Source organism: Ailuropoda melanoleuca, chromosome 3, assembly GCF_002007445.2.
Source record: "Ailuropoda melanoleuca isolate Jingjing chromosome 3, ASM200744v2, whole genome shotgun sequence".
In the NCBI taxonomy this organism is placed as follows: Eukaryota; Metazoa; Chordata; class Mammalia; order Carnivora; family Ursidae; genus Ailuropoda; species Ailuropoda melanoleuca.
This window is the reverse complement of record NC_048220.1, coordinates 51079344-51101418: the sequence shown is the minus strand read 5'-3', so window position 1 is coordinate 51101418 and position 22075 is coordinate 51079344. Positions and strand designations below refer to the sequence as shown.

Here is a 22075-nt window from a genome sequence, read left to right as displayed (position 1 = left end):
TAAAAAAAAAAAAAAAAAAAAAAGAGTAAATCTGGAGAGCAAATGGAAGATAACCAGCAAAGGTGTTTATTTAGGAGTGCAATTGCTGGGCTGTTAAATGTACACATCTTCAATTTTACTGAAGAAAGGCAAACTGTTTTCCAAAGTGATTGTCTTCAAAGGAGAGTTCAAATTGCTCCACATCACCACCAAAATTTAATAACATTGGATCTTTTCATTTTTGTGAAGCTGTTAGGGGTGTAATGATAGCGCTTTGCAGTTTTTTCATTTCCCTATTACTAAAATGGCTGAGAATGTTTTCATGTTTCCTGGCCATTTGGATTTCTTTTTATGTAAAGTGACATTTAAAGTCATTTGTCCAAATTTCTACTAGCTATCTGTCTTTTTCTTACTAATACATAGGAATCATTTATATCCTCTGGATTATATATTCTGGATACTAGTTTTGGGCCAGTTACATGTGTTACAAATACATTCTCCCAGGTAGCGCCCCATTATTTTGACCCTCTAAGTAGATAAGATCATAGATGCTTGTTCTTTGTAGTTTTGCTCTATTTCCTAAGAATACCCCAAAGCAAAATAATAAAAAGTAGATGAGTTGGAAATATTAGATAAAACAGATAGAAAAGAATGTGGAGAGAATTCTGGGCAAAGAGAACAAAAGAGGAATCAGAGGTGGGAAAAGAGTACAAAAGTAAGGAAACCATTTTTACTGGCTCAAATATTAATTAAATATTTGCAATTTTATTTTAAATTGTTATTATTAAATTATTATTAAATATTACTAAATGATAACAGTCAATTAAATGAATCATCTAAATGAAAATAATTTCATAATTACTCTAAAGTTGAAAACACCATAAAAATAAACCCGAGGCCAGCTAGGAACAACTAGATATGATGCTATTAACTTTTCAGTATATTAAAGCAGTGCTTCACTGAACTTATTTTGTACAGAATTTAGATACGTAAATCACACAATCAAGACCCACAGCTCTACAACTCTGAATTTGCAATAGCATATGATAATATTAGGCCTGAGACCGCCATGATACTAAACCTAAACACTAAACCTAATTTTAAACAATCCAGTAATTTCAAGTTAAGTTACCACTTTGGCCAAAGGCTGTGTGAGATCCTAATTTAACCTATTCCTAAAATATTATGTCTTCATAAACTTAGATAATGAGCTATAAAATATGAAAGGAAAAGAGAAAACAAAAATATAAGAGACAAAAAATTCAGTTCCTTAAAGGAGTAACAGAAAATGGTTTCCATCTTCATGTTTCCATTAAATAACTTTTTTGGAAAAAAAAATTGTATTAATAGCACAAAAGTACTTGGAGTAACTAAGCTAATTAGTATTCAGTTGTCTTCTTTCACAGATATTAAAAAATGTGATAGAAATATAGCTAAGATAAATGAGATGTTTTAATACACATTAATTGTACACTTTGAGTGTACAATATATTCTTTTTTATAGATCTGTGAAAAGTATAAACATAACCCTCAAGAAATGATATACCACTATTTTAAAGCCCTACGAAGAAATTTAACTACCTTGAATCTTAGACTAAATATTTTTAAAGTGAACCATGTGCTTATTCAGAAGATAAAGGAATTAAAAAAAAATCAAGTGGATAATCCTATTTTAAACAATTCTTTTAACAAAGAAAATAATACTGAGATCCTATTTTCCTGAAGGTAACAAAACCTTCATCCTTGTTCTGCCAAGCTAATATTCTTCATAGAACTTATGATAAATATTAATTATGAATACTCATGAGGTATCTGAAGACACTAGGAGACAAAAAAATGAATATACAAAGTTGTAGAAGTTACTAAAACAAATATAGCGGTCCAGTACCAACAAAGTGGTTACGTGCTAAAAAATTCTTTTTTTAAAGAATTTTTTGCTTATTTTAGAGAGAGAGAGAGCACGAGCATGAGGAGGGGCAGAGGGAGAGGGAGAGATTCTCAAGCAGACTTCCCACTGAGTATAGAGCCCCATGCGGGGCTCGATCTCAGCACCCTGAGATCATAACATGAGCTGAAATCATGAGTCAGATGCTTAACCTTAACCAACTAAGCCACCCAGGTGCCTCAGTGCTGAAAAATTCTTATGCTAAACTAGGTTTGTGTAAACCCCCGAGAGCCCTTATAAATATGTTTCTATATTCACTATAAAACATGATAAAAAAACAAATCACTTTCTGATTCCATTCCTGATTTCTCATTTTAAAATTATCTCTAATAGGATTGATTTCTGACTGATGTATAATAGATGTGAAATTCTCATGGTTATCTCGAAGGTGTTTACAAAAGTTATTTAGTGCATATTCCAAATCCATATAAAAGAAATGTCATTTGGGAAGGAATTATTGCACTTGCCTTTCACTACATGAATCTGTAAACTTAATGAAGAAGAAGTTTTCATTGATTATAAAATAAAAAGTTTCTATTAAGAATAAAATGTTCAATGATAAAATGTTCAATGTTCATTTAAAAAATACATCAAGAGTATGTCTGGGATTGTTCGGTTTTGTTTTCTTTGATGCTGAGTACTTTGTCATCGATCCCGGCCTGGAATAGAAAAGAACACACAGTTAAAATGCAGGAAGATATTTTTAAAAATGTTTTTCAAATCACTGATTTTAAAAATTTTACTTGATTTATAAGAGCAAATTTTAACATCTCCTAAAAATTAGACCTCAAAATATAACAATTATATAGCCATCTCTGTTAAAACTCAAAATTAACCATACCTTTTTGGTTTTGTTGCAGTCTTCTGCACTCTGCCTGAGTTATCTTTAGAGGAAGAAAAGCCAAGAAGTTCCATAATGAACAACATGAAATAATTAAAAAGCTGTATAAAAATCTAAAAAGTTAAAGCTGATTGATTGGAGATAATAAAAACTTCCTTAGTACTATAGTTCATATTCAGACCCACCAAAAACTAACTTTATTGCATAATTTCTTTATAATTTACTTATTTTATTAGTATTACACTTAATTTTATTTTTGAAGTTGGGCTAGACTCAGACTACCAAAAAACAATTTGAACAGGCTTTCCGGCTGTGCAATTACAGTTAATCTGCCACTGTGCCTTAGCAAAAGTTCTCTGAAGGAATTTCTTTCTTTCTTTTTTTTAAATTGAAGTATAGTTGACACACAATGTTCTATTAGTTTCAGGAGCAGAACACAGTGATTGAACAAGTTTATACATTATGCTATGTTCACCACAAGTGTAGCTGTCATCTGTTACAACACAGTGCTATGACAATACCATTGACTATACTCCCTGAGCTGTACCTTTTATCTCTGTGACTTTTTCATTCCATGGGAATTTTGCCTTTGATTAGATTACTTAGCTCCCCAAATCTTTGAGTTCGCTCTGTGCTAAATCAAGCCCAGAACAGTTTTCCCAAAATTTAAAATCTATTGGCTTCAGTTAATTCTAATCTATGCTAAGGTAACTAACGTTTCCCTAAATGGTGGCATACACAACCTACCCCTTTAATAGTATGTGCTTTAGATTTAACAACAATCTTAATTTTAATAAAACATTCCTAGAAAATCAGGTTCTTTAAAATGACTGCAAACTCACCAGTACTTTGGGTGCTTTCTCTGGGTTGGTTAGCTAGATTAACTTTATCCTTTCTCAGTTCCTGGATAATGCCTTTATTTAAGCATACATCCACATGCACATTGAACAGGGTAAGATCTGAAGTCTTTTGTTCTAGGTTACAAACAGGACAAACTAGAGCTTGGTCTGTTATCACTTCATGTAAATAAGGCTGGGAGGATTCTTGTTGACTTAATGACCCAGTATCTTCCAATGAAACAGTAGAGGAAGAATTGTGACAACATTCTGCAATATTAAATGATCTGCTTGGAAGACTAGGGCATTCCTCTTTGCTGTGCTTTTCACTTAAACCACCTACACTTTCTGCTTCAGGCGGATTATCTTCAGTCTCTACTAGCTCTACACAATCTACTGAACTGATTTCTGAATTCTTCTGATGGGTTTCATAATCCTGCTTCTCATGGAGTGAGAAAGAAGGATGTACATTTTCTTTCTTGCTAATTTCTGTAGAGGAAGCATGTGAACATGAGAACACACTGGAGTTTTCACTGATCAAAGATCCATCAAGACATGCATCTACATGTTTATTAAAGGCTTCCAGACTGATGCTTCTTTGCTCCCTAAAGCAAATTGGACAGGTAAATATCTGAGAGTTATTTGAATTCTCCGATGTTTCTGAATTCTCATTCATCTTCTTCTTTAAAACTTGAAATGAATGTGATGTCCGCAAACTTTGTTTATCCACAGCTTCACATTTAAATGTGTCTTGGTGGCTCCATTTCCTTTCTGATCGCTTTTTATCAAAGAAACTCTTCTTATGAGATATTTCTAGAGGTTTTAGAAACTGATCTTTGTCAGTTTTCTCTAGTATATACCCAGCAGCTGACAGAGTTTGGTTTCCAGCCTGTAAGAAGCCAATAATGCTCCTTTGTTGTTTTTTGTCTTCTTCATTGGGAAAGCTGGATAACCGTATACCTAAATTAAACCAACCACAATTAATTTCTTAACAAAGTCAATTCACTCATAATGCATAACAATATTTTGCATAATATTGTTGTGACATATATACAAAAGGATGTTTAGAGAAAAATAATAAACAATATTGCATATTTTCTGAATTAAAATATACTTTTTCAAAATGAGCACTTTGCATGAAATTTACCTTTCTTTATAAAACAGGGTTTCACTAAATAGTATCTGTTGGAGTTGGCATGATTATGTAAGTCTTTCAACTAGTATCTGACACAATATACCATTAAATACCAACTAACTGGAGTCAACTTCATAGACTCTAGCTCATTTTCCCAGTAGCCTTAGTTTTTCAGAGCAGTTTTAGGTTCACAGCAAAAGTGAGCAGAAAGTACAGAGTTCATATATATCCTCTGCCCACACCATGCACAGCCTCCTCCAATCAACATCCTGCACCAGAGTGGTATGTTTGTCACAACCTATGAACCTACGCTGACACAACATTAACACTCAAAGTCCATAGTTTATATTAGGGTTTATTCTTGGTGTTGTACATCCTATGGCTTTTGACATGTTTAATGATAGGTATCCACCATTATAGCATCATTCAGATTAGTTCTACCATTCTAAAAATCCTCTGTGCTAAGTCTATTCATCCCTTCCCCACCCTCTACCCTTGACATCCACTGATCTTTTCACTGTCTCCACAGTTTTGTCTTTTCCAGAATATCATACAGTTCAAACCACACAGTATTTAACCTTTTCAAATTGGCTTCTTTCACTTAATAAAATACATTTAAGGTTCCTCCATGTCCTTTCATGGCTTGACAGCTCATTTCTTTTACACACTGAATGATATTCCATTGTCTGTCCCAGTTTCCATTCACCTACTACTGTAGGACATTTTGGTTGTTCCCGAATTTTGGCAATTATGAATGAAGCTGTTATAAACATCCACTCTTTAGCTCTTTCAATCAACATACTTTATTCAATCAATTTCAAGTGTGTGCTATCTTTCATATGTGAAAGTATGGCTAATGATCCACTCTTAGCAGTAAAGCTGGCATCTGGAGTGCTTATCCATGTGCATTCTCTCACCCAATTCACTTTTCACAAAGAAACTTGCTTTGTTAAAATGCATATACCATGCAGTGGCTCCAGATATGGTTTTGTATTGTAACAATCCCTTATCTGTGACTCTGAAATCTAAAAAGCTCTGAAAATTGTAAGCAACAAACAGTAATTGATGACTGAATTGATGTGAGGCTATTTAGAATCTTTCCAACCTAGTGTGAATATTTTCTTGTTTTGCTACAAAAATATTATTGTGTTTATCATGAGGTGCTGACTCAGATACCAAAGGAGTACTACATATATACTCAATATGCACTATATTTGTTTCCTAAAATCTGAAAGGTTTTAAACTTTGAAACATACCTAGCCCCAAGGATTTCAGTAAGTAGGAAGGAAAAGAACAGCTGTAATTGGTTCTTAAGGGAATTAAATTAATGAACATGGTTTCACATACATCAGGCTCTAAGAATTAAGAAAAATGGCAGCATAGGTACAAATTCCTAAACAGGTTTAAGAAATAAAATGAAGGAGAGTGTATTTCCCAAGTTGATTTCTGTGGGAAAATCTAGCAGATTTAAGGAAAAACAAGAAAAGGCATACCCATAAGTCTTAATCTCAAGGGATGTGGAAATTCGGCATCAATTTCTGTCCTTAGCAATTCTTTAGCAATAGCAAATATTTCTTCTGCAGTAGAAACAACAGATGAAACCGTAGATGCACGAGTTTTTACTTCAAAGTTTACATTCTTCAGTTTAATGGTAATAGTTCTACCCTGTAACCAACAGAATACATTGTCATATATGGTTTTCTAATTTCTAGAAAAAAGTTATTTTGTAGGTTAGAAAAAATTAAAAAATATCTCTCACATACACATAATATAAAAGTATAATCAATTATTTATGAAACGTGGTAATGAAATCTGTCAAAAAGAATAACTGAAATATATAAGTAATCTAAAAATTCCATTTTAGCCAATAATTATTACTCTCCTACCCAAATGAATTTTTATAAAAGACTTTTTACATAAAGGGCAACATTAACTGATCACTTTTCTTTTTACTAAATCTCTTTTAGAATTCAGTACCTAAAAAGGGAGGAAAAAAGGTTCTTAAACGGGTCTCCACTGAAAAGGTCTTGTAGACAGCTCACACTTATTATGTGTCTACTATATGCCAGATATTATGTTAACCCATCTACATGTAAGAACTCCCTTTACAGTTATTGTTTAATGGGTGCAGAATTTCAGTTTGGAATAATGAAAAAGCTCTGGAGATTAAGAGTGGCGATGGTTGCACCATGTGAATGAACTTAATGCCACAGAAATATAACTTAAAAGTGGCTAAAATGGTAAATTATATATTACGTATATTTTACTACCTCCTGGAAGTTCTGAGAGTGGGCTGACTTACTGACTCACTTCCAAAGAATAGAGTATGGAAAGGGAAAAATAGTAACTACACAGTGGAGAAGCCTAGCAAACACTAACTTAATCAGGTGACAAAGGTTAGTATCACTTTCGATATCTTGTGGCTATCATATACCTTGAAAGGATGTAATGAGGGCATTTCACCTCTGGTATTCTTTCTAAAAATCCATAACCCTGGTCTAATCATAAGAAAAACATCAGCCAAACCTAGATGGAAAGACACCCTGCAGGATACTTGGCCAACACTCCTTAAAACCTCAAGGTCATGAAAAACAAGGAAATACTGAGAAACTGTTACAGATTAGAGGAGATAAGGAGACAAGACAACTAAATGCAATGTGGTTCCCTAGACTGAATCCTGGAACAGAAAAAGGACATTAATGGAAAAACAGGTAAAATCCAAATAATGTCTGGAGTTTAGTTAATAGCAATGTGCTAATGTCAGTTTCTTAGCTTTGACAAATGTACTATGACAATATGGCTAAAATAATATATTAATGAGGGAAACTGGGTATATCAGAACTCTCTATATTATCTATACTACTTTTCTGTATATCTGAAATGATTCTAAAATTACAGGTTATTAAAAAAATTTAAATCACCTCTCTCTATACTCAAGTTATGATAGAGAAGGATTATAAGAAATATATAGGGGAGGAACAGTAGAAAAAAGAGAGATATATAGATATCCCATTCTTTGTAATAACCTTTGTTGTTTTCTGTTCTTTATTTTTTTTGTAATAACCTTTGAATACTTTTGTATTATACTTTGTAATAACTTCACCTCTGGTTTCAGAGTTTGGAAAAATACTAAATATGGATTGTTGTGAGCAAAGATCATAAAATAGAGATTTAAAACCTCTGGGTTTTGTTCTCAATGTGTTAAACAACCTGGAACTAGGGCCTTGAAACAAAATGCCTATTCTAGAAAGTCTACCCAAGAAAAACATCAAAGGATGGTTGGAAAGATATTTATAATAGGTAAATACAGATCTACGGAAATCCTTACCTTTGCCTTATTCTCTAATGCCAATATAACTCTGATTTTGAACTTATTCAAATGTACTCCTGAAATAGTATAAATTCTGGAATTATAGTGGAGCCAGCCCACCCTCATAAGTTGCTTCTTCATCTAATCATCTTATCATAGGCCTCAATTACAGGTCAGAATCGAATTTGTCTCTACTGTGGATGGGAATAATCCTTTCTAATGTTTCTCAGTTTGTACTCAGATGCAAAACCTAACTATTCCTTTAAGGTAGCATTTTAATATTAAAAATTTTTTAAACTAAGACCACTACATCAAAATAAAGTACCTTTAGTCCTTCTTTCTGCAGATCTTGAGCAAGTTCACTGCAAAGTTCCTGGCACAAGCTATATTGTTCTTCTGGCTTACTTACCTCACTGAATGTCCTAGAAAGACAAAAATGATTTTGATGCACAGAATAAACTATAGTTCAGGATAATTTAGGAGTGATACAGTATGTTTAAAGCCTAGCATCAAGTTATATTTTCTGCAGTACAAAATAAAATTTTCAGATGAACTAAGATATAATTAAGTAAAAACATCTAAAGTCTACCTAAATAATGGAAGATCATTTGTAGTTAAACTGATTACCAAAGATGCATTTGCTTTATCTACAATATTTTTTAAAAAGTTGATTAAAGTCTGATATATCACATCAATAAGAGAAAGTATAAAAACCATATGATCATTTCAATAGATGCAGAAAAGGCATTTCACAAAGTATAACAACCATTCATGATAAAACCCCCCAACATAATAAAGGCCTCATATGAAAAACCCACAGCTAACATCATATTCAATTGGGAAAAACTGAGAGCCTTTCCTTTAAGGTCAGGAACAAGACAAGGACATCCACTCTCACCACTCTTATTCAACATAGTACTAGAAGTGCCAGCCACAGCAATTAGACAACATAAAGAAATTAAAGGCATCCAAAGTGGTAAGAAGTAAAACTTTCATGATTTAACATGATATTAATATATAGAAAACCCAATATTCCACCAAAAAACTACTAGAACTGATAAATGAATTCAGTAAGGTCACAGGATACAAAATCAATATACAAAATCCATTGCATTTCTATACACTAATTATTAAACAGAAAGAGAAATTAAGAAAACAATCGCATTTGCAATTGCACCAAAAACAATAAAATACCTAGGAATAAATTTAACCAAAGAAGTGAAAGATCTGTGCTCTGAAAACTACACAACACTGATAAAAGAAATTAAGATGACACAAATGGAAAGACATTCCATGCTCATGGTTGGAAGAACAAATATTGTTAAAATGTCTACACTACCCAAAGCAATCTACAGATTAAATCCAATCTCTATCAAAATACCAACAGCACTCTTAACTATTGTGAATAAACGGGGTTGCTAGAGGGGGATGGGTGGGAGTCGGGTAACTGGGTGGCGGACATTAAGGAGAGGCACTTGATGTAATGAGCACTGGGTGTTATATGCAACTGACGAATCATTAAATACTACCCCTGAAACTAATAACATACTATATGTTAACTTGAATTTAAATAAAATCTAAAAAAAAAAAAATACCAAGAGCATTTTTCACAGAACTAGAACAAACCAACCTAAAATTTGTATGGAACCACAAAAGGCCCCAAATAGCCAAAGCAATCTTCAAAAAGCAAAGCAAAGCAAAGCTGGAGGTATCACAATTCCAGATTTCAAAATATACTACAAAGCTACAGTAATCAAAACAGTATGGTAGCAGTACAAAAATAAACACACAGATCAATGCAACAGAATAGAAAGCCCAGAGATAAACCCACAATTACATGGCCAATTAATCTTTAACAAAGGAGGCAAGATTATACAAGGGGAAAAAGACAGTCTCTTCAACAAAGAGTGTTGGGAAAATTGAAACTGGACCATGTTGTTACATCACACACAAAAATAAACTCAAAAAGAATTAAGGACCTTATGTGAGACCTGAAACTATTAAAATCCTATAAGAGAACACAGGCTGTAATTTCTCTGACATCACTCATAACATCTTTCTAGATATGTCTCCCAAGGCAAGGGAAACAAAAGCAAAAATAAACTATTGGGACTACATCAAAATAAAAAGCCTTTGCACAGCAAAGGAAACAACCAAAAAAATCAAAAGATACCCTATGGAATGGGAGAAGATATTTGCAAATGACATGTCCGATAGAGGGTTAGCATCCAAAATATATAAAGAACGAGACAACTCAACACCAAAAAAACAAATAATCCAATTAAAAAATAGGCAAAAGACTTGGACAGAGAATGCAAACTGGTGCAGCCACTGTGGAAAAACAGTATGGAGGTTCCTCAAAAAATTAAAAATAGAACTACCCTATGATCCAGTAATCACACTACCGGGTATTTACCCAAAGAATTTGAAAACACTAATTTGAAGGGATATATGCACCCTTGTGTTTGCTGCAGCATTATCTGCAATAGCCGAATTATGGAAGCAGGCCAAGTGTTCCTCAACTGATGAATGGATAAAGAAGATGTGTTATATAGGGGCGCCTGGGTGGTGCAGTCGTTAAGTGTCTGCCTTTGGCTCAGGGCGTGATCACAGCGTTCTGGGATCAAGCCCCACATCAGGTTTCTCCACTGGGAGACTGCTTCTTTTTCTCCCACTCCCCCTGCTTGTGTTCCCTCTCTCGCTGGCTGTCTCTCTCTCAGTGTCAAATAAATAAATAAACTCTTATAAAAAAAAAAAAGAAGATGTGTTATATAAATATATATATAATTTTATTCAGCCATAAGAAAAGAATGAAATCTTGCCATTTGCAAAGACATGGAGGGATCTAGAGATATAATGCTAAGAAAAATAAATCAGTCAGAGGAAGAAATAAGTCAGTCAGAGGAAGCCAAGTACCATATGATTTCACTCATCTGTGGAATTTAAGAAACAAAATAAAGGGGAAAAAAAGACAACAAAAAAACAGACTCTTAACTACAGAGAACAAACAGATGGTTACCAGAGGGGAGGTGGGTGAGGGGAATGGGTGACTAGGTGATGAGGACTAAGAGTACACTTATCTTGAAGAGCACTATGTAATATATAGAACTGCTGAATCACTATATTGTATACCTGAAGCTAATACAACACTGTATGTTAACCACACTGGAATTTTTTTTAAAAAGTTGATTGGAGTCACCAACATATGACAATGCCCTCAGAACTTACAACACATTATGGTATATGTGTATATAGACTGCTACAGAGGGTTATCTTAAGAAAGTATATATGACAACATTATTCTAATTATTGTACATATATCTTTTGGAATAGAAATATCTTCAAGTAGATGTAAGGGCATGGTTCCTGGCACCTATGCAGAGGTGTCCAATAGACAACTGGAATTGGAGGGCTGGTATGATTAAATGTAGAAATTTGAATTCATCTGCACAAGAGTATTGAAAGAAGGCAAGAGGTCATTTTAACATAAAAGAGGAGGACGCTAAAGAGAAATCAAGTCAATGAGTAAAAAACCCTGAGCAGATGACTATTCAGTGAAAAGTCCTTCTAACTCTAACTCCAGCTACCCAGTTCTCCTCCAACCAATGTTTCCAGCTTCCTATTCATTTAAATTTCTCCAGAATATCCTTTGTATAAGCAAACAAGCAAACATTTCCCCCACATTTTTAACATAAACAATAGAATATTAGACACATTGTTTAGCACCTTCTTTTCTCAATTCATCCTGGTGAGAGTTCCCTATGAATAAATAATTCCCTCGTTTTTATACAGCAGCCTAATATTCTAATTTAAAGATGTAAGATCATTTAACCAATCCTCTATTTTTGTATATTTAAGTTACTTTCTATTTTTTGTTATCATAAAAAAATATAACAATAACCTTACATACTTGTAAAATATCATGTGATTACATGTGTGGAATGAATTCCTAGAAAAAGAGCTGTGGGATCAAAGTACATGTGTATCTGTGAGTTTAACAGACATTGCCGAAATGCTTGCCCCCTGTGGTAGTCAAAATAATGGCCCTCAAAGATGTCCAAATCCTAACATCTTGGAACCCAGGACATTACGTGATAAAAACAACTTTGGCGACATGATTAAATTAAGCTGGAGAGATTATCCTAAATTGTCCAGGTGGGTCCTTATAAGAAGACAGGGGGGTGAGAGTCAGAGAAAGACAAGATGCTGGGTTTGAAATGGAGGATGGGGCCATCAGTCAAAGAACACAAGCAGCCTCTAAAAGCTTTTGGTAAGAAAATGGATCCATCCCTAGAGACTTTAGAAGGCTTGCAACCCTGCCAACACCTTAATTTTAGGACTCCTGATTCAGAACTGAAAGAGAATAAAATTGTGTTGTTTTAAGCCACTAAATCTGTGGCAATATGTTATAGGACCAAAAAACAAAACAAAAAAAACTAGTATACTCCCTCCAGAGTTTATAGCTATTTCACTCCCATAGTCTGGCCAATAGAGCATCTTTACCAATCCATTAGTGAAAAAGGCTATCTTGAGAACCTTCAATCTGTATTTCTTAAATTATAAAAAAGACTGGAAATATTATCAATGTTTCAAGAGGCATTTGTACTTCCCTCTTTGTTAACTATTTGGATCTATTGGTTTGCTGACCCTTTCTCCCCCCAAACTTTTTTTTTAAGTTTTTATTTAAATTTCAGTTAGTTAACATACAGTGTAATACTAGTTTCAGGTGTATAATATAGTGATCATCACTTCCATACAACACCTGATGCTCATCACAAGTGCCTTCCTTAATCCCCTCACCCACTTCCCCTCTGGTAACCATTAGTTTGTTCTCTAGAGTGAAGAGTCTGTTTCTTGGTTTGCCCCCTCCCTCTTTTTTTCCCTATGCTTGTTTTTGTTTCTTAAATTCCACATATGAGTGAAATCATATGGTACTTGTCTTTTTCTGACTTATTTCACTTAGCACAATACTATCTAGAGCCATCCATGTCACTGTAAATGTCAAGATTTCATTCTTTTTGATGGCTGAGTAGTATTCCACAGTATATGTTTACCACCTCTTCTCTATCCATTTATCAGTCAATGGACATTTTGGCTGTTGCCATAATTTGGCTACTGTAGATAATGCTGCTATAAACATTGGGGTGCATGTATCCCTTTGAATTAGTATTTTTGTATTCTTTGGATAAATAACCAGTAGTGTAATTGCTGGATAGTAGGGTAGCTCTAGTTTAAACTTTTTGAGGAACTTCCACACTGTTTTGCAGAGTGGCTGCACTAGTTTGCATTCCCATCAACACTGTAAGAGGGTTCCCCTTTCTCTGCATCCTCACCAACATCTGTTGTTTCTTGTGTTGTTGACTTAGCCATTCTGACAGGTGTAAGGTGGTATCTCATTGTGGTTTTGATTTGTATTTTCCTGATGATAAGTGATGTTCATCAACTTTTCATATGTGTTGGCCATGTGTATATTTTCTTTGGAAAAATACTATCTTCTGCCCATTTTTTAATTAGAGTATTAATTTTTTGAGTGTTGAGTTGTATCAGTTCTTTATATATTTTGGATACTAACCCTTTATTGGATACGTCATTTGCAAATATCTTTCCCATTCCGTTGGCCCTTTCTTAAATTAACTAATATTAATACACTAGTATACTAAGTAATGTTCTCTATAACAAAAGACAAAACGGAAGAAAAAAATTCATTAAGTAGGACAGTACTATCTCGCTTTTAGAATCTTCCCCCCCTCTTTCCCTTTGATTGCTTTTATGTAAATCACAGCCTAAAACAGCAATGTTTATCAAAGTCATTTACTGAGTATGTTGTCTTGTAAAACTCATTCAGCCTTTCTGATAAAAAGTAATATATGTGAGGGGTTCCTGGCTGGCTCAGTTGGGAAAGCATGGGCTCTTGATCTCAGGGTCATGAGTTTGAGCCCCACTCTGGGTGTAGAGGTTACTAAAAAAAAATAGATAAACTTGGGAAAAAAAATATGTGAAAAAGGAACACAGCCTTGTACTAGATCAGTGGTTCTGAAACATCTAGTAGAATTCTGGTGTTTGGAGGAGATAATTCAGGGACTTTTCACACAATGACATGTTTCTGAAAACAATAAAGTCTCAACAAGATTTCATTTGTCTTCCAAACAAGATTGTAAACCACTGACCTATGTCCCCTCTAAGCTCTCTTTCATCAATATCTTACTATTTGACCCCATGTGCATTCACCAACATTTGAAGAGCTTCAGGAAGAATTTCTGTGGTCTCTTCTTAACTTTCCCAAATAACTACTCGTAATTTTTCTTATAAACGAGGCTAGAAATTAAGATTTAGAATCCTAAGATGATTGGTTTTCGCAGAATAGGAAGAAACCAACATTAAAAAAAAAAAAACCACAAAACTGTCGTTAAGTTTTTTCCCCACAGAGAGCATAGCAAGCAAAGATAATAAAGCATTGTACTGGAATATTTACTTTAGTAGCGTCAACTACTGAAAAATGTTTTTGGTTTCAGGGATATTTTACTAAAAATTAAAAATTAGTTAAAAATAACATGAATTATGAACAATTAATAATAACAAAACATTACCTCTCAACACTCATGCTTTTCCTTTCTCCATCCCTTGAAATGAAAGAAAGAAAAAAAAAGTTTGTTTTGCTTTTTCAAAGAAGACTCAGTTCTTTTTAGTCAACCAAAATGATTTAACATGTCAATTACCATTTAAAGATCTCTTTAATTTTTTTGGTTAAAATTTATACACCATGAAGAACAGTGAGTTTTTAAAATCTCAAAATAAAACTATCAACAAAAAATACAGAGAGATGCTAATATGATTATATGTATAATGGATCATCTAAATCTATCAAAGAGAACAAATGTGAAAATAGGTTATTATAAACTGCTTCTACTAAAAGTATGGATATAAAAACCATGACTTATAAAAACCAATAAGAGTTAGTAGCATAATGGCTTGCAGTTATACATTATGATTAAATATCAGTTACCTAGTTTTTGCCCTAGTATATTAACTGTGCTCTCCTACAGCTATTTATTATTCATTTATCCAGTCTATAGAGCCTCAGTTAGAATTTGGACACAGCAATAGGATGGTGATTCGGAATCTGAACCATCTAGTTGGCTGAATTCTAGCTGTTCCAATAGAAGTAGCTGAAACTAAAAAGCTGAAATGACATACAGACTATTCATTTTCCATATATTCAACGAACCTATTAGGAATAATGTACTGTTCTAGGCACTGGGTACGCAGTTATGACCAAAACAGACCAAGTTCTTATCCTTAAAAAACATATGTCTTACTGGAGGGAGACAAATAAACAAATATAGAAGTAAATCTGGAGTATGTCAGAAGGTAAGAAGTATTATAGATAAAAAAATAAAACAGAATTGGGGAATAGAGAATGTACATAGAAGGGAAAGGAGGTTTGCTATTTTACATTATTATAAATTACCTATGAATTTCACTTCAAAGCATTATCTGCATCTTTAAATACCACAGATTAATATATGCTATGTTATATCATGAACTATATTGTTTTCAAGCACTATGGAAATAAAAAAGAGGATAATTCCTGGTTTAAAGAAAAAAGTTTATTTCCCATTACCTCCAAATACTAGATTATTTATAGTAGTGATTTCCTTCTCTGATCTTTTCATTATATCCACTCAAGATCAAAGTCAGCTAACTATGGGCTTAAGAATGAGGAAATGGGGGCATCTGGGTGGCTCAGTTGGTTAAGCGGCTTCCTTCAGCTCAGGTCATTATCCCAGGGTCCTGGGATCAAGGGCTGCATCTGGCTCCCTGCTCAGCAAGGAGCCTGCTTCTCCCTCTCCCTCTCCCTCTGTCACTCCCCCTGCTTGTGTTCTTTCGAGCGTGCTCTCTCTCTGTGTCAAATAATTAAAATCTTAAAAAAAAAAAAAAAAGAATGAGGAGCACGGACAAATGAGAAAAGCAGTACCTGCAATCTCTGTAAGATTTAGCAGGTTTAATTATTTTATCAAACTTATTTCATATGCCTCCTCAGTAATCTTACTGCTTTCCTTAGTTTAAGTATAAGAATATAAAGGAATTATTTTGGGGGCAGGCTGACAGGATGATGACAAAATTATAAAAATAGTGCCCCATGTTAATTCCCATTCTTTTTAAAAATTCCCTTCTTTTTACCCACTCCCAACAGTGTACCCTTCTAGCTCTAGGATATTTCTTTTTAAGACTGAGATGAAAGAGTGGTGGGGAAGAATCACAGGACCTCTCCTCCAGCTATTTCCTCTTCTCCTACATCTTTGGATGGCTGGCCCCTTCAGGTCCCTGCCTCTGGATCATGGCTGCCAATCCCCACTCTTACTCTCCAAGTCATTTTCTAGTCCCTTACTCTGACTTACTTTCTTCATTTGTTTATTTGGTTACTTCCTATTTGCCACATTATTCTGTAAACTCCATGAAGGCAAGAGTTTGTCTTATTTTCTACTGTTCTTCCCAGTGCCTAGAACAGAACCTAAAGAAGTAAGCACTCAGTATTGAATGAATCAGTCAATTATTTACAAGTCTTGAAAAAGAAAAATATAGTTGTTAGTTCATTAAGGCTTTCAAAGAATCATTAAATCTCCTTGCTGAAGGAGTAAACTCTGGAATATAAGCTACTTTTCTTTCCTCAACAATCTGACCACCATTAGTCTTATGTTCTGAACAAAAAACAAGGCAGGTACAGAAAAGAAAGTACTTACCACTCTTCTTGTCTATCTAAACCAACTGCCGTAGCCAACAGCCAAAGAGTGATTCTTTGTTACTCTTTTCCTTTCCTCCTACCTGCCCTCTTTGGATTCTAATTCAAAAATTATATACCTGAATGAACTAGCCTAAAAAATTTTTAAACATATTATCCTATAGGGGCGCCTGGGTGACACAGTCAGTTGAACATCTGACTCTTGGTTTCAGGTCAGGTTGTGATCTCGGAGTCCTGGGAGCAAGCCCTGCATTAGGCTCTGTGCTCTATGGGGTCTGCTTGAAATTCTCTCTCTCCCTCTGCCCCTCCCACTCTCTCTCTCTGGAATAAATAAATAACTCTTTATAAACAAGGAAAAAAACATGTTATCCTACAGCCTCCATGTCAATGGTTAAAATTGTTATTTCAGCAAATTATGAAGAAAAAAACAGAATGACTATACATATAGATACCTTGCCAGGTGTGTTGAACCTAGACCCAGGGAAATATGAAGGAAATGATGCCAAGATGTTTCAGAGAAAAGAAGAGAAAGCAATGCCCTCTGTTGGTAGAGTTCTGTACAAGTAATAATTCCAAGCGCCTTTAACATTTTCTCCGTAACTTTTCCTATTCCAGAAACCTAGAAAAGAGTCAAAATTTATCATTAATACAGTTTTAACATTAAGGCAAGAACAGGTATTTAATCTCATTATACCTTTTATAACCAATAAAAGGTATGAGTAATGTGACCATCTTCACAAGTCATGCAAGAAAACTACTTTATTTCTGGGCACTTATCCTAAACTAATGTTGCATGGAAATTTGAAATTTGAAATTTCACAAAATTTTAAAAAGCATTTAAGAGGCATGTAAGTGACTTGGTCGGTTAAACATCTGCCTTCAGCTCAGGTCATGATCCCAGGGTCCTGGGATCGAGCCCCATGTTGGTGTCCCTGCTCAGTGGGGAGCCTGCTTCTCCCTCTCCTTCTGCCCCTATCTCCTGCTTGTGCTCGCTCTCTCTCTCAAATAAACAAATAAAATCTTAAAAAAAATTTTAAAGAGAGTTCTATGGTCATAGAAACTTGGAAAATGGTAGAATAAGCAAATCTAAAATAAGCTTTTTACTGCAAAACTTAGGAATCTTTAATATAATACTATCTGTTGTTACCCACTAAGGCTGGTATGTTCAGTTCTTTGGCCCCAGAACCTTTTTTTTAATGGAATAGCTATTCATATCTTGAAAAACACGATGGAAAACACTGCTTTATAGCTATATCTTATATATTCTAAACTACTCAGTGATCATATATTCTCTGATATAGCCTTTCTTCTAGGCATTGAAAAATGGTTAAATTCACTCCTGTATGTGATATGAGAAAATCAAGCCCCAGAACATTAAATAGAGTGTAGTGTAATTATTGTTTTAAAAAAAGCATATATGCAGAAAAATCTACAAGCTGTAAAAAATAATAAAACACCCCCTTTCTATAATCCCTGAGGGATCATTTTACCATTTTAAAGACAGTAATGTATTTTGGGTTTTTTTTTCTTTTGGTTAAATTTCTGAATCTCTTTGAAGTATCATACCTATTAGTCTGATGGCAATTTAGACTTTAGGACCTAGATAGTACATTAAGTTACAGCTGAAAGGACTCTTACAAGTATTATTCTTATTTCTGTTCTTCCTGGCAGAGGTATACTTAAAAGTCTTTCATCTATTACTTTCTTAAAACTTTTTGGCAAACAAGCTTCCTAAACCTCAATTTTAGGATTTCATAGAAAGATTTCTTCAAATCCAAATTCAATCATCCACTACACTTCGTGCTTCTTGTCTACTGTTCAAAAACTTTTCAGCAAAGAATGATTACTACCATCCTAAGTACTACCTCTTCAGAATATATATATATTTATGTTTTTATTGTAGTTTATATTTAAATATAAATAAAATTATATTTATATAAACAAAATTTCTATAAATTTTATACAAAATCTCACCTTTCTAATGGGTAAGTTCTTGATGAAGTCCATCACAGCTTGTCTGTTGGGGAGAATTTGGTATTGTCCATTTGGTTTATTCTTATCACTGCATACTTTTGCTAACATTGTATTTGGGGCAATGCCTTGAAAGAAGAACACTCTGATGACTCAAAGAAGTTGACACATGTCATTTTAAAATATGAGATGACAATACAGAAATGGTGAATGCAAAACGTCTGAAATGATGTGGGATGGTACTTTAAAAATAACATCTGATAGCTACCTATCTCCCCAGGGCTCAATATGATTTTAGGAAAAGGAATTATATTAGTTATCGTGACAGCAGAAATGAGGAATATTTAAATCTCTGTGGTATTTTGAAGTTTAAGAGTAACTCCTGAGTTTATTTAAGTGATATTATTAGTTTACAGACTATCTTTAGTTGCGATACAGCTCTGACTTATAGAAAAGATCCAGAATATAATTTAGGATGGATGTTCACTCTTTGAAAAGGCCTTTTGTATAGATTAGCCAAATAAAGGGAAAAAAATCAAAGATTCTGAGTGGCATTATATTTAAAACAATGATAATAAAATATATGCACTCTTTTTATGTTATTCACAAAGCAAATTAGTACTTTACAGAAAGGTTTTTAAAATTTCTAGAAGACTCAATGATTAAGATAACTTGAAATAGGTATATACAAATGTAATCATTAAATGATTCATTTCAATTTTTATATACAACCTACTAAAATTTGTTACTTATTCTCAAACTTTGGTACAGAAAAAAAGACTAACCTAATCATAATGATAATTTAGGGTCCTCATGATGAGTATCAGTTTCTATGCTAGGACACACTGATACCCTCCCTCATGGGTTACTGACATTTGTAAAGCGCTTTTTCCCTTCACTAGCTGGTCCGAGATTGCCACGTTGCCGGTTAGGGTTTCTTCTATCTCCTACTTTGTGGTCACCTGGGGTTTCTCTCCTGCACTGTAATCCTGAACAGGGCTGAAGCCTTCAAAGGGAAAACTAACAAAGTATTAAGCACTAAGCCAATTAAAATATATTGTATGCTTTAAAAATGATAGCCACATGAGATTTATGATAGTTTTCTTCTTTGGGCTTATAGGCTTTTCTGCTTAATTCCAATTTACCTGCAGGTTCACAGTATTCTAAATAGATAAAGTCATTAGACATTGAATCAAAAAGGATAAGTAAAACATTACTATATGCTTCATAACAAGAAAATACTAATATTACACTTGAATTAGCCAGTCTGAAAATTTTAACTATGGTAGCCACCAAACCACTTTTAAGTACCTGCACTGGCTGTCAGTGTTGTTTTTTGCTCAATTCTGAAACGAATTTCCTTTACCACTTCTTCAGCTGATGTTCCAAAAACAATCGAATTTTGGAGTATTTGAGGATTATTCTGTTCTTCGAAGTTCACTTGTAAAGGAATTCCTTGGGGGTGCAAATCAGGAGGACTATCATCAAAAAGTAGTGGAGACGTGGATCGTTCATGCTCACTCAGCTTATGAGCTTCTTTTCCTGGTTTCTCTAAATTATAAACAGGAACAGTAATTATCTTCCTTTTAAGAAGTAACATACTTCGTAAATGAGGTTTCCCTACATTCTTTCTAAAGACAAAACAAATCTAGTTTTGTTTCTAAATGCCAAGATCAGGAGACAGAGTTAAGATGGCAGAGGACTAGGGGACCCCATTTTCAGCCGGTCCCGAGTCGAGTTGGATAGGTACCAGACCAGCCTGAACATCCACGGAATCAGCCTGAGACGCAGGGAGATACAACTGGATCTCTACAAATGAACATCTCCAGCGCTGAGTATTGAGGTACGAAGCGGGGAGCCGTGAAACCGCGCACAGATATTGGAAGATAAATGGAAGGGGGAGGGAGCCACCGTGTTCGGGCGCCGGGAAGCGGTAGCCACCTGCACGGGGGAGCGGGCGGACTCACGGACGGCACCTGCCAGACAGCAGACTGAGACCGTAAGCCGGGGAACGTGTACCACCAGACTGAAACGGAGCTCCGGTGTGCTCACTGGAACCAGACTGAGACCGGGAGCTCTGGGAGCACGCAGGGGCAGCTGGCGGTGTTAGAAACATAAAGGACAGAGATGCGCCGGCCCTGGAAGTGAGGGCTGGGATGCCGGGTGTGGGGTGCACATCCCGAGATGCTGCAGGGTTGAGCAGCACCAACAGAAACAGAGTTAAAGTGGCCAGAACATCAGTGGAGAATGGTCCGCGATCCCTCTGTTCTGAGACAGAGGCTGAGATCCGGCCACTGCTGCTCTGACTCTCAGAAGAGGCACAGCAAACCGCCAGGGAAAGCCGCCAGAGAACAAAAGCCTGGAAATACTGGCTCACAGTGTGCCCATCCCCATCCTCCCTCGTAGGGGACACGGAGACTCTATCCAAACAGGGTTGCCCGAGTATCACCGCGGCAAGCCCCTCCCCCAGAAGGCAGCCTGAAAAATCAAGAAGCCCACATCCCTAAGATCCCTATAAAACAAGGGCACATGGCCTGGGTCCCGGTCAATAATTCGGGCTCTGGACAACCCCGCAACCTCTCCTCATCAGAATGACAAGAAGGAGAAGTCCCCCTCAGCAAGGAAAAGACAATGAGTCTGTGGCCTCTGCAACAGAACTAATGGATATGGATATAACCAAATTATCAAAAATGGAATTCAGAGTAACAATGGTCAAGATGATGTGTAGACTTGAAAAAAGTATTAACGAAAACATTAATGAGAATACAGACTCTCTAAGGGCGGAAATGAGAGCGAATCTGGCAGAAATTAAAAATTCTATCAGCCAAATGCATCAAAACTAGAGGCTCTGATGGCCAGGGTGAATGAGGCAGAAGAACGTATCAGCGAATTGGAGGATGGGTTAGTAGAAGAGAAAGCTAGAATAGAATCTGGACTCAAAAAAATCCACGCTCATGAATGCAGGTTACGGGAGATTACTGACTCAATGAAACGTTCCAATGTCAGAATCATCGGCATCCCTGAGGGGGTGGAGAAAAACAGAGGTCTAGAAGAGATATTTGAACAAATTGTAGCAGAAAACTTCCCTAATCTAGCGAGGGAAACAAACATTGATGTCCAAGAGGCAAAGAGGACCCCTCCCAAGCTCAACCACGACAAACCTACGCCACGTCACGTCATAGTGCAATTCGCAAACGTTAGATCCAAGGATACAGTATTGAAAGCGGCCAGGGCAAAGAAATTTCTCACATACCAAGGCAAAGGTATCAGAATTACGTCAGACCTGTCTACACAGACCTGGAATGAGAGAAAGAGTTG

At 35.2% G+C, this 22075-nt stretch overlaps 2 protein-coding genes across 4 annotated transcripts in view; both read right to left on the bottom strand.

Moving 5' to 3' along the window:
• ANKDD1B (ankyrin repeat and death domain containing 1B) overlaps window positions 1-495 on the bottom strand; it is a 55844-nt gene extending 55349 nt beyond the window's left edge. The window contains 1 exon segment of the mRNA XM_034655641.1: window positions 459-495. Coding sequence (XP_034511532.1) covers window positions 459-495 — 37 coding nt within the window.
• The window catches only part of POLK (DNA polymerase kappa), a 67464-nt gene continuing 45395 nt past the window's right edge, over window positions 7-22075 (bottom strand). For all 3 annotated transcript variants that reach the window (XM_034656370.1, XM_002917212.4, XM_019797471.2), the window contains 9 exons: window positions 20069-20308; window positions 18761-18885; window positions 17239-17405; window positions 14634-14666; window positions 8372-8468; window positions 6230-6401; window positions 3608-4561; window positions 2766-2808; window positions 7-2583 (listed from right to left, as the gene is read on the bottom strand). In XM_034656370.1, the coding sequence (XP_034512261.1) occupies window positions 2499-2583; window positions 2766-2808; window positions 3608-4561; window positions 6230-6401; window positions 8372-8468; window positions 14634-14666; window positions 17239-17405; window positions 18761-18885; window positions 20069-20308 (1916 nt within the window). In that variant the 3' untranslated portion in view covers window positions 7-2498. The remainder of the gene's footprint in view (window positions 2584-2765; window positions 2809-3607; window positions 4562-6229; window positions 6402-8371; window positions 8469-14633; window positions 14667-17238; window positions 17406-18760; window positions 18886-20068; window positions 20309-22075) is intronic.